The sequence below is a fragment of the Vigna umbellata genome, chromosome 4, assembly GCF_029865625.1.
Source record: "Vigna umbellata cultivar VRB3 chromosome 4, Vumbellata_1.0, whole genome shotgun sequence".
In the NCBI taxonomy this organism is placed as follows: Eukaryota; Viridiplantae; Streptophyta; class Magnoliopsida; order Fabales; family Fabaceae; genus Vigna; species Vigna umbellata.
This window is the reverse complement of record NC_142168.1, coordinates 53,100,971-53,114,549: the sequence shown is the minus strand read 5'-3', so window position 1 is coordinate 53,114,549 and position 13,579 is coordinate 53,100,971. Positions and strand designations below refer to the sequence as shown.

General features: G+C 33.9%; 1 protein-coding gene across 1 annotated transcript; it reads right to left on the bottom strand.

Moving 5' to 3' along the window:
- Nucleotides 1–328: 328 nt before the first annotated feature.
- LOC124848448 (forkhead-associated (FHA) domain-containing protein) lies at nt 329–6,037 on the bottom strand. Its single transcript, XM_047326123.2, has 6 exons — nt 5,664–6,037; nt 5,337–5,572; nt 1,554–4,073; nt 1,325–1,460; nt 868–1,226; nt 329–777 (listed from the first exon to the last, which is right to left on the bottom strand). Exons 1-6 carry the CDS (start codon nt 5,941–5,943, stop codon nt 553–555), a joined length of 3,756 nt encoding a protein of 1,251 aa, XP_047182079.2. The 5' UTR covers nt 5,944–6,037; the 3' UTR covers nt 329–552.
- Nucleotides 6,038–13,579: the final 7,542 nt, after the last annotated feature.

Genomic DNA, 13,579 nt, shown 5'->3' with positions numbered 1-13,579 from the left:
ATATAATTTGAAAAAATAAAAAGTCTGTAACAAATATTATTTGTTTCAAACCTTGCAACATAAAATAAAATTATTACAAATATTAGGAATATATAAAAAATACTATTAGTCAATAATTATTATTTATAGATGGGAATTTTCGGTAACCCTTTCCTCAAATTGTGCTCTGGGACGGGAATTGGGTCCCTGCATTTACAGCATTCTAGGGAAAAAAGTTTAGTTCGTTTGTAGATTATACTAAAAAAATTTAAAGAGGAAAATTTTATTTGATATACCCATTTAAAATCAGTTTAACATAATTTGTAGATTATACTAAAAAAATTTAAAGAGGAAAATTTTATTTGATATACCCATTTAAAATAAGTTTAACAATTTTTTCTTCCATTAATTGCTGTTATAACCTTCTAGATAACAGATTGGTTATTTTTTAAGCTACCCATTGCTTTCTACCAAGCTGAACAAAATCTGATTTGATTGGTCATGTTTCTTAGAAGAAAAAAGAATTCAATATCTCTGTTCAGCAGGATCAACTGAACTGTTTTTGTCAGTGGCTCAGAGCCCATACTTGGAATTGTGAAGCAGAATGAGCTTCAAACCGCTTGCAGTTGTCTTTGATGACCTGCACAAAGGAGCACGATAATATCTCTCTCTTAAGACCACGTCGTCCTTGCAAGACCAGGTCTGTCCTCGAGGAGAGCTATTGGTCCACAAGAACCTCTCAGAGAATGGATTCACTAGACTCTCACGAAACTCCTGCACTGCCTCACAAAGCAAACCCTGAAACAGTCACAGAAAGAGTGGTGTTAAAATATAACTTTTGAAATACCAGAGAGTGGAATAAAATGGGGATAATATAACTTTTGATACCTCTGCCATGCTTTTGATTTTCAAAGGGATATCCTCACTGAGTAGGACAAGTTGTCCATCATTTTGGTTTCTTCTATACAGAAGAGCAAAGTCAAGGATGTGATCTTCTAAGGTTGGTGAAGCAATTTCCATGCATTTCTGGTATGAAGGAGAAATTACACTGTCTTCACTAAACTGAGACTGGGGAGAAGCAGGTGGGGTTGGAGCAATTAACCTTCCTTCATCTGCTGAGCTCTGGATTTTAATCCACCAATTTGTCTTCACCATACATTCTTCAATCCATTCCAATGCCAAGGAAGCCTCTGAAGTTCTTCTGAAGATTTTGAACTGTCGCATCATACGGTCCAGTTCCCTTATGACTGACATTGCAGAGTGATAGTTAGACTCATGAGAAACAGAAGTAATTCATTTATTTTAAACAGTAAAAAATAAGAAAAATGATAGTTTAAGACATTACCCAATCTTGGAATGATTAACCGAGTCCCCTTGAGGCCTTGTAGAAGCTGCAGAGCTTTCCTTGATTCCTTGTTCACAAGAGAAGTAGTATCCACAATCATGTCCCAGCTACTCTTCTTTGGCACCCCACTAATATCCTACAAATTAAAACATATATAAACATACTCTACCCAGTTTATTGAATCATTCTAAGCAAACATGAACGCATGATATTTCCTGTGGAAACTTACTGAAGGGTGGTTAATGTGCTGGTCTAAAATTTGTCCACAATTACTGAAATGAAAGCTTTTGGCTGAAGAAACAGGGGAAAAAGTGTTTGATTTTCCCTTGTCTGCTGAGCTATTTAGTGATTGGAAAGGTACCCTTTGCACTCTGTCCTCTGATGTCACAAGATGTTGCTCCTGTGCCAAGTTGATTTGGCTGCAAAAAGGCTTTCTTTGCAACTTTTGATTTTCTTTCCACGGGGACTTGGAATGTTTAATTTCTGCCACCTTATCCTTCTTTTTAAGAAGCCGCAATTTAAGGGCATTTGGACTGAAGTTTTCCTTATCTGGATTGAAGACTTCTTCGTCCTCTTCTTCCCAAGCCAAATCAGAGAAATGACCTTTTGAGATTGAGCTATTTATCGTATCATTCTGGTTCAGTATGCTTTCATTTTGATACATGTCAGGATTACATGTACCCTTTGAAAGGGGTGACTTTTGAGACTTGAAACATTCAATTTCTTCTACCTTACTCTTATTTTTCAGGAGCCTCAACTGAAGGGTATTTGGACTGAAGTTTTCCTTATTAGGAGAAAAGATTTCTTCTTCCTCTTCTTCCCCATCCAAATCAGAGATGAGATCGACTGAGATTGAGCTATTTATTATATCATTCTGGTTCAGTTTACCATAAGCTGGGCCTATGCTTTCATTCGGATACACGTCAGGATTAAACGTACCCTTTGAAAGGGGTGACTTTTGACACTTGAAACATTTAACTTCTTCTACCTTACCCTTATTTTTCAGGAGATGCAATTGAAGGGTATTTGGACCGATGTTTTCCTTATTAGGGGTGATGATTTCTTCTTCCTCTTCTTCCCCGTTCAAATCAGAGATGAAGTCTGAGATTGTAGTATTTTTTCCCGTTCTTTCATTTGGATATAGATTAAATATACCCCCCTTTGAAAGAGGTGACCATTCTGACTTGGAACGGTTAATTTCTTCTACCTTACCCTTCTCTTTCAGAAGCCTCAATTGAAGGGTATTTGGACTAATGTTTTCCTTATCCAGGGCGAAGAACTCTTCCTCTTTCTCCCCATCCGAAACAGAGAAAAGATCCTTTGAAATTGTTTTGTTTATGATATCCTTCTGGTTCATTTTCCTTAAAGCGGTGCTTTCACTTCGATGCTTTGAAAGGGATCGTGACCTTTGTGACCTGGAATGTTTAATTTCTTCTACTTTATCCTCCTTCAATAATCGCTTCTGGAGAGTATTTGGACTGAAATTTTCTTTATCTGGAGTGAAGATTTCTTCTTCCTCTACCTCCCCATCCTGTACAGAGAAAAGGTTCTTTGCGACTGTTCTATTTCTGATATCCTTCTCCTTGCTCATTGCAACTTCAGCGTCAACGTTGGCTGCACTCTTAACTGTGCTCTTGCTAGTTCGAACCTGAGGAGCTCTATCAGCTTTACCTCTTCTTGACCAAATATTATGATTTGTTGAAGTTTTCTCCACTGCTTTTACACAGCTTTCAAGGATTTCCATATCAGACTGCAGGGTCTGGTCCTTATTCATAATATTGAAAACTAATTCTTGTGTCATTGATAAATTGACTGACTCTATCTGACGTGATGTGGGGGAGGAGATGATACCTGTGCACTTGTTTCTAACATCTTGAGTTATTTCATTGAGTGAGTGCCTACGGTCATGACAAAATTTATCCTTCCCCAGCTGTGACTGTGATCTATACATGTCTTGCTTGTCTATGTCAGATGAACAATCAATAGCAACTATGTCAACAATTTTAATCTGCTCATCGAGTGTTCCTAGCACAGCTTCCTTGACTGGTGGCAACATATCCACAGAATCCATATTTCCACCTCCAGCAGTAAAATCATCTGACGTGCTTCTATAGTAGTCTCTGAGGGCAAATTCGGATTCAGATTCTTTAGGCAGTATTACATCTTCGGCTAAACTTTTCTCATCAAGAGGCGCAGGAACTGGAAAGGCATCTACAACACCTTCATCATCTCTGTCTGTACATTCATATTCACATTCGGTTTCTTTAGGCAAGTTGAAATGAAGCTTTTCAAACGAATTTTCATGACCAGGTGGTAATGAGGAAGAAAGTGTATTATGTGGAGTATGGTAATGCAGCATTTTGGTCTCCAAAACAGCTTCCACAGCTGGCAAACATAAAGTCTCAGACAATTTTTCTGTCAGTATGACATGACCTTGGACAAGTGATTCCACATAAGGTGGTGATAGAACCTGACTTACAGAGTCACCCAAATTTTTTTCACCATCAGATATTTGGGTTCCAATTGCTTCCTCTTGTGATGGGCTCTTCTTTTCTTCCAGCATCCAAGGTGCCAAGTGAATCTCCTCTTCCACAGTTAGTTTTACATTCTCATCAAGGAATAAAGAACTTGTATCCTCGACAATTGAATCCACTTCCACAATTAGTTTTACATTCTCATCCGGGAATAAGGAACTTGTATCCTCAACAATTGAATCCACTTCCATTTCAGCAGGATAGCCATTCAACTTCTGCAGTTTCAAAAAGCAGAAACGTAAAGATCATGTTATAATACTTAAACAAAACAGCAAAGAAAGCCCGGTATATATAGTTCACTATCAGTACCCAGTTCAGACATAACTTACAAAAAACACTTGAATATATACAATACAGCACAGACAAAGGGACACGAATATTTTAAAACTTGAAACACATGACTCGACTAATATAAAAACATGCAAAAATGTCATAAATAAAAGCACAAGACTTTGAATGGAAACATAATAATATTATAATATTATTATGTTTTTGGATCTTACTGCAATGTTATCATTTTTTCTCTTATATAAAAGTGAATACAATTTTTAAAAAAACAAATGTTCAAAATAATACAAAATGCAGCTAGACATTAATGCATGGTAACCTAAGGTGTGGTATCTTTTGTGTGTACTAAAAGTATTCCTTAGCAAACAGGGGAGCCTAATGTCCAATCTCTTCCGGATGTAGAGATGAATAAAGTGAGTTTTACCTTTTGAAACAATTTTATTTTTATACTGATTTATATAATCAAGGTGATAGTCTCATTTATTTATAAAATAAAATGCTTTATAAAATAAAATGCAGCTACGCAAAACATGCTTACACATTGTGATATTTCTACAGCTTAACCGATAGCTAAAACAGAAACGTAAAGATCATATAATTACCTCTTCAAGACATACGATCAAGAAAAAGTGATTTACCTTTCATAACAAGAACAAAGACTTCGATCACTTAAAATATCTCTTCAAGACTTACGAACAAGATGAAATTTGCCTATCATAACAAAGTCTTTTTCATGCACATGACCACTGGCAAAGTCCCATTGGTATCTCTTCAACACATAAAGATCAACCAAGTAGAAGCTACATATCATAAAACAAATCGTTTTCATGCAAATGACCTGGTAATGAATTATCTACCAATTATGTCAAGCTTCTTGGTACATTGAACACTTATAATAATTGTATTTACATACGAACCTCAAGCTTTTCTCATGCACCTCAATTACCGAAACACCCAAACAAAAACAAAATAATTCATCAGAAAATAGTTATACCGCCATTTAATCATCACAATCACAGCGTACAGAGTAAGTTTGTTATTTTTTACAATCAACAGCTTAAAAGTCAGATCAAATCCAATGTGTCATTCGTTTAAAGGACAAAACGCAGAAGTTATTAAGCATACTATTCAAAAGAAATCAAAAGAAGATATCGCAAACACCTCGTGTGAATCGTTCAATTGTATCGTACCTGCATTTTCTCTTCCTGCTCCTCCTCCTCTTCTTCTTCTTCTTCTTCTTCTTCTTCTTCGGCAACCACATCCAATTGCGCAACGAACGGATTTTCCAAATCATAGGCGCGACTAATCGGAATCCAATGTAGACGGTAAACCCTACTGGAAACCCCGATCCTGAGGACGTCCCCCTCCCTCATCTCCACACTCACCATCGGCTCGATCCTCTTTCCCGACACCCACGTCCCGTGCACTGCAACGTCATCACCAACCATCGTTCGTTTTGTTCATTCATTGGACATCGAACCAATCAATGAAAACAAGAAAAGAAAGCGTTATGTTACCGGAAGACAAATCGACAACGGAGAAGGCGCGTGTGGATGGCTTGGAGCGGATCTGGAGGTGGAAACGGCTGATGCTGGGGTGCGTGAGCATGAGGTCACAGTCGGGGTGGCGCCCCACGAGGAGAACATCCACGTGCTCGCCACGTGACGCCTTTTCTGGCTCCTCCGGCGGCTTGTTGACGATGAAGATGTTCTTGAGGATTGTGTTGTTCTTGAGCACCGTCAGCACAGGGATTTCACCTTCGTCTTCCTCGCCTTTCGCTCGCTTCTCAGAACCCATTCTCTGTATTTCTTTCTCTGGTTTTCGATGACTGTTGCCGAATTTGGGTTTGAAGGAGTGAGCAAGTGAGGTTTAACGAATAAAAGAGAAGAAGGTTTTGAATTGAATTATTAGAGAATGCTGACCGTTTATTTGACGAGGTGCAACGGCTATTTCTACCTGCGTTTTAATTTTCTTAAAATCCGATATTTTTTATAATTTAAATTTATGATTTTGTTCCATCGAATAGGAGTCTTGAAGGTCCGTAACTTTTAGGCTTAGTCTTTAATTTGTTAATTTGATTTATTTTAGTATTATTATTACTTTTTAGTTTAATTTAGTTTTTCAACTTTTAAAAAAGTTTAATTTAATTTTTTCTATTAAATTTAACATGCTGACCATGTATCAATTTGTGAATTTTTTAATTTTAATTTTTTTAGGGTTAAATATGTTTTTAGTCCCTAAACTATTGGTCGTTTCTGGTTTTCGTCCCTCTTTCAAAATAAGGTACAATTTGTTCCTCATTCTTTTCGAAACTTTGGTTTTAGTCCTCGAAAACTAACACCGTTAAAAATGTGCTGACGTGGCTAACGGTAGACTGACACAATTTTTTTTTGTCAGAGTTTATCAGCTTTTCTTCCTCTCTCTCCCTCGTCTCTTCCTTTCCTTAATTACACAGTATCCTCCCACATTTTCCAGTGGTGGCATAGGCGCAAGTGGTGGCAAAAGCTTCTTGTTGTCATCATTCTCCTCTGGCTTTTCAACAATTGAATTTGAATCACCTGAAAACAGTTGCTTCGGTTAAAATAGTTGCAGATCCCTGAAGAAACAATAAAATTCACGTTTAGCACCAAAGGGCACAGAGATAGTAGGCAATGAAAGCTTAACAGTTATGGTGGTAATAACACCTTTGAGCTCAACTTCACAACATATCTACAACCTCCAAACCTCAAATACTCCAAGAATCATATAAAATAATGTAGCTTACAGTGGCAAAGGTAAAATGTTTTAATAATTCTTTTTATAACTTTTAATTAATTTTTTTCTTGCAGTAAATAAATATAAGTATTTTTATTCAATAATATACGTTAGGCATACTTTATTCATATATATATATATATATATATATATATATATATATATATATATTACTACTTAAATTAAAATATAGGTTTAATCCTTTTTTACGTCCCTATTTGTGTAGGAATGTCTCAGATAGGTCCTCGTTTTCTAAAGTGTATCAAAATGGTCCTTAATTTTGAAAATTGATATCAATTGAGTCCTTTCCGTTAAGTTGGCTGGACGGCGTTAAAAAAATTGATGAGTGGGATGCTGAGATGACGAACGAACGCTTGTCCACCACCGAACGAACGCTCGTCCACCAGCGAACGAACGCTCGGCGACCACCGAACGAACGGTCGTCTAGTGTGGAACGAACGGTCGTCCAGCGGTAAGAGGTCGAAGAGCGTTCGTTCGCTGGTGGACGAGCGTTCGTTCGCTGGTGGACGAGCGTTCGTTCGTCATCTCAGCATCTCACTCATCAATTTTTTTAACGCCGTCCAGCCAACTTAACAGAAAGGACTCAATTGATATCAATTTTCAAAATTAAGGACCATTTTGATACATGTTAGAAAACGAGGACCTATCTGAGACATTCCTACACAAATAGGGACGTCAAAAAGGATTAAACCTAAAATATATATTGGCCAAAGCCATTTGTTTATGTTAGTTTAAAATTAAAAAAATTACAATATTTGATTTAACAATATTTTTAAGATTTTATTAAACTAAACAAATATATATTCTTTTATTATGAAATATATATTTTTATTATACTAATGTCATTTTCTGAAATATGTTTTGGTATTTTAAAAACTGAAGTCCAAAGAAAACCAATCTGAAACCATACAATATTCTCGGTGGAAGATGGGTCCAAGAGAGAGAAGGGGAGAAAAGGTGAGAAACACTTGAAAAAAAAGTCGTGTGTCAGTCTACCGTTAGCCACGTCAGCACATTTTTAACGGTGTTAGTTTTCGAGGACTAAAACCAAAGTTTCGAAAAGAATGAGGACCAAATTGTACCTTATTTTGAAAGATGAACGAAAACCAGAAACGACCAATAGTTTAGGGACTAAAAACATATTTAACCCATTTTTTTTTTAATTTAAGAAAACATATTTTGTCACGTATGAGATCGTAGTTGTGTCACGTAAAAGTAATAATTAATCATAACTTGACACTTAATTGTTTATATTTTTTTAAATTAAAAAATCAATATTTTACACGTACCATGTCAATTTAAAATAAAAGATTAAATTGAATATTTTTAAAAAGATTAGAGAATTAAATTGAATTAAAAACATAATAAAAGAATCAAAATGAACCAAACTAATAAAATAAAGTACTAAATCACTAACTAAGCCTAATTTTCATTTTTGTACTAATTTGTTTTAATAATAATAGTTATACAAGTTTATGCAAGTTTTCATTTTTTTTCCAACGGACAAACTTATCTCTTAGGCCTGACCCTTTTTACCATTCATAATTTTATATATGATTTAAGGTAAACTAAATATTAAAGAGTAATAGTTGTATTTACTAACTAAATAATCGTATCAAACCTAAGATCATTGATTGTAGAAAAATGAATGTATTGAGGTTTCTTTTTAGAGACTAAGTTACAAACCACTAAAACAACTTTTGTTTCGTATTGAAAATTTATTTTATAGTTATGTGTGATAGTTCTATAAGAATCACCACTATCAGAAACACTGAATCTTTGGATAGAGTAAACTTTGTTCTTACTAATATTGAAATATGTGTCTAATAATGGAGGCATGAATTAAAACACCCTATAGTCACATTTTTAGATATTGAAAGTTAAAACAATATTGAAGAGTAAATATTTTGTGAACACTTTGTATTGCACTATACCTCTTTATCCTAGAGTACAATCTTCATTGAAAATGGAGGTTTGCTTTTAGTATAATCTTTAACAAACCATAACATCATCACTCGAGTAATGGTATTCTAATTTTCCCTCTCAAGATTCAGTTCCACTGTGGAGTGACATTGTTTTTCACAATAAATATAATGAATAATGAATGTAACCCATTAATTTTCCAACACAAATGATGTCTACAAATGTATATATAGAGTAAGAAAATAGAGAATAAATGCCAAACAATCAATGTTGATTTGATTTTCAATTTTAATTTGGTTTATGAATTCATAAAAGATTTTTGTATTGTGGTCAATAATTTGCCAAAATAAATTATAAAAGTAGACATGCAAACTATGCACAGTTTCCTTCTAAACCTTTATATATCATTAAAAATGGATAACTACAACTACAAAACAATGCACATAGAACAGAATGCAATCTCGATCAGACTAGTTTCTTGAAAAAGGAAAAATTATTGAAAAGTATTTTATGAAATGCCAGATGCAGATATCAAATGAATGTATGAGAAAAGTTTTTGCATCTTCACAGAGAAAGAGATAAAATTTGAGCATAAGTAAATTGTAAATAAACCTATGTGCGAAAAAAAGAGAGTAGAATTTCTTGTGGGTCGAGCTTATGCTATATGAGCCAAGCTTGTCTCCATGTTTGCCCTGCCGAGCTTGTCTACTATTGAGCTTATATAGTGCCGAACTTGCTACTTGTCTCTTGTTGAGCTTGTGTCGACATTTTTCCTATCAAGCTTGTATAAAAATAGTTAACTACAACTACAAAATAATGCACACAGAACAAAATATAATCCTAATTAAAGTAGTTTCTCCAAAAAGGAATTTTTTTTAAAACTACTTTATGAAATGTCAGATGCAAATGTCATAAATATGCACCACCAATTAAGAAGATTGAATTAAAGATATTTCGGAAAAACAAATGCAAAAACTTTATTTATGACAGTTGACATGCACAAATGTTATAAGAAAATGGTAGGCGTATGCAACAAAGAGATCCCCGTGTAGATGTACGGTAGTCAACAAAAAAAAATACAAATTTGAGAGGAATATATGAGAAAAACATTATATCATCTACAAAAGAATGAACAGATAAATTTCTAAAAATATATATATATATATATATATATATATATATATATATATATATATAAATTTTTTCTTTCATTTTTTGTAGATGATATTTTTTTAGTAGTTGTATATTATTAAGATGTGATGTTATACGATAAAGAAATGGTGAAAAAAAAAATGGGATGATCACATAACGAAAATGTTTAATGTTTATTCAATGTATTATGAAACTAGTATGTGACCCGTGCATAGGCATGGGCTTTTTTTTCACCAAACATTAATAAAAATGTATTATTATTGAGTAGGATAGTAGGTATTATTGTTGTAAATGAATACAATTTTATATATCACCTTGTGAATATGAGTTTGCTGTTACATTTTAATGATAATTTTAATACTAATACTAATAATAATTTTGAAGATAATTTATCATGCAGGTAAAAGAAGCACAGTCCACATACTTCTGCACTTTGCTATATAATTTAGACCTCCTTCATACCAAACATTTGTGATAAAGAAGAAATGTAAAATAGCAGAAAAGTCATTGGTCTTGAGAACTTGAAAAACCGGTTAATATTAAATTTCACATAATATGTACTGAGAGAAGTCTGAAGCACATAATTATTTGTGTTAATGGAGTTTTAGGTGAAATAGTTTTTTGTTACATACAAAATTAGTCCATAATAAAATTGGAAACTCCAAAAAAGAATTCAGATTTTTATACCTAACATTTAATGTAAAGCGAGTCATAGCATAACCTTATTGGTCATGAAATGTTTATAAGTAATCACTCTAATGATATTGTATACTAATACAAATTCACATATTTATTAAATAATGAGAATAAAAATAATGAAACATTCTTCCTGAAAAATAAAAAGAAAAATGCTAAAACACCTAAAAACGAACTACATTATTATCCCCTGACAATATATCATCCAAATAACACCATGAACTCTGTAAAGCGTATCTTTTAACAATCTCAGTGTTGTACCATACAAAACATTAATGTAAAGTTCTCCAGCAAACACTAAGATTACAAAAAAGAAAACTGATTAATGTAAAGAAAATCAAAATGGCAGGTTGTTTCGGTCGGATCTGGTCTGACCCTGTTAAAACACTCAAGAGTTTGCCGAAGACCGGGCGGACGTTGCTGAATCCCATTAACTGAAGTAGATCGAGTGGCTCTTTCTCTAGGGGGCACTAGAAGCTGGCGAAAACCGGACGGTTACCTCTTTGCTGAGGGCTGGACGTGCTGGGAAGGGCTGAACGGGCTCTCTCGTCTTCAAGTCCTGATTGTAGTATTCGTTCTCTCCTCGTTCTCCAAGGCGGGCGGTGGGTACCTGTCAAATGCACTTCGACGCTTAAGTCAGTGAAATGACCGAGTGATCTATAATGCATGTATATATTGCATAGTAAGCCATCTATCCAGAAATCATACCCGGGACCTTTATTTATACTAGTTGTTATGGGCTTTTACCTGTTGTGGGCTTGATGTTGGCCTAATCATATCTTAATCTCCATTAGGGACTTTAATGAGTCATTAGTGCTTAACCGTACCATCGACCTAATGATGGTCAGTAGGGTGGTCGGCCAAGGTTGTTGCTTGGATGGGCGGCCTTACGAAGACCGTTCGGTTTATGAATGGTCGGTTCTGGGACGACCTTAAAGGAGTCTGTCGTGGAGGACCGGTCTTGGGGGAGCCACTCGGTCAACCTTGGAAGAGCCGACCTTATGGAACTGCTCGGTCAACCTTGGAAGAGTCGCTTTGGAGAGCCACTCAGCGTTCAGTCTGTCTCTGGGAGTGACGCTCGGTTTATGGGTCGGGAGGACCGGACGGTACACAGGTGTTTCAAACAACAAAACGTGCTAACACTGTTTGAAGAAGAGGAAACAAAAAAAACAATTCAAAGGTATTACCTTTTCTTCAACCCAGACGAATACGTTTATGAAACAGCTGAAAAAGAATACGTTTATGGAAAAAGAATACCTTCAAAGAACAACAGTGACGAGAATATTTGGAGAAGAAGAACCCTAAACCAAAAAACACAATTGTAAAGAGCAACACAACTGATCACAAAAACCCCTGCAATAATCTATTTCGGATCATTCTATTCCATCAAAATATGTGTGTTTGAGAAAAAACCACTGTAAGTTAAACCAAATGATGCATAAACCACTGAAATTTTTGGTTATCAATACGTGAAGAAAGGATAAAAAGGAGAATTTAGCCTATTCACAGGACCAACAAAAAAGAGAGTTGAGAAATTACGAAATAAACCAGCAATGCACACTCTAAAAAGCAAAGTAGAATGCTCAAAGCAGTAAATTGGTCGCGTAAAATCACAGAAAACCTAGCTTAACTGTATGGGTATTTATGTATCATGGTAAACATTTTTGTGGTTGTATAGTAGATATAATCGATAGATGTATAGTAGATATAATAGATAGTAGATATAATAGATAGTAGATATATTAGAAGTAGACATTCCATTTATATTGAAAATAACACTGTGACTTAAAATCTCTAATCTAATAAACCATGAAAAGAAGGGAATGATTTTCATATATATTTGGACAATGGTGTTAAAGATGATAATCTTACGTAGTTCTTTGAGTCCCATAATAATAGAAGTTTTGATTTGTGTCCAAAAATGGGCTCTGAGGTGATAATCAATGTGTTAAAAATTTACGATCTAAATTACGTGAATAAACATTAATATTTTTTTTAAATGTTAAAATTGTCATAGTTGTATGGTTTGACTATAAATACTTTTGGATCTATTCTTTTGGGGAGACTGAAAACATTAAAATTTAGGACTACTCCTTTTACTAGTACACTTTATTCTATTTTTAAATTTTACACATTTCACTCTTAAACTTCGTCTTACTAATAATTGACTATACTTTTTCATTTGTTTTGTAGTGTTTGATATTTTAGGAAGATTTCATGTACCCAAATATTGTGACATTTTTAAACTTTAAATTATATTTACTTCATGTTCACTTTATAATTATAACTTGTTAGTTTGGACAATTTGTAATATAGACAAATTGTGTTATATATTTTTTTAATGCTTTGAATTATTTTAGACAAACTGATAATACTTTGACTTTTGATTTACTTCAATGTTTGAATTAATTTTTGTAAAAATAATTCTATTTTTTTTAATTAGCTTGACATTTTAAAATGCAACTTTTAACTAAAATAACAAAAAAAAAAACTCAAAATTTTAATTCAATTGACCTAAGACAATCCAACTCCCTCAATATTAAATTGGATGAGATTAAGTTTAATAGCAAAAATTGCAAAAACCCATCCTAATGGGATACTGATTTAGTAGATTGGGTAATAAGTTTATCCATATCTTACCCCACCCTCAAACACCTACTTCCAATTTAATCGAACCAGTATTTTAGCATGTGATGTTTACATGATATATATTTATTTTATATAATAAAAGGACAAACATTTTAAATATGTAAGTTATATTTTAATTTAAATTATAACCAAATTTTTTTATTTATATATTAGTTGTATTGTTCAATTAAACAAGTAGTTTATACTATATTACAAAAATACGTTTACTGCTTAGAGATTAGAGTTTTTGGTTAAAAAA

What these genes read in the sequence shown, in the direction of transcription:
- LOC124848448 (XM_047326123.2), bottom strand. Translation starts at nt 5,943, where the DNA reads ATGGGTTCTGAGAAGCGAGCGAAAGGCGAGGAAGACGAAGGTGAAATC. An exon ending in CGTTGTCGATTTGTCTTCCG is followed by an intron (nt 5,573 to 5,663) that starts GTAACATAACGC and finishes ATGACGTTGCAG; the next exon opens with TGCACGGGACGTGGGTGTCG. An exon ending in GTTAATCATTCCAAGATTGG is followed by an intron (nt 1,227 to 1,324) that starts GTAATGTCTTAA and finishes CTGCAATGTCAG; the next exon opens with TCATAAGGGAACTGGACCGT.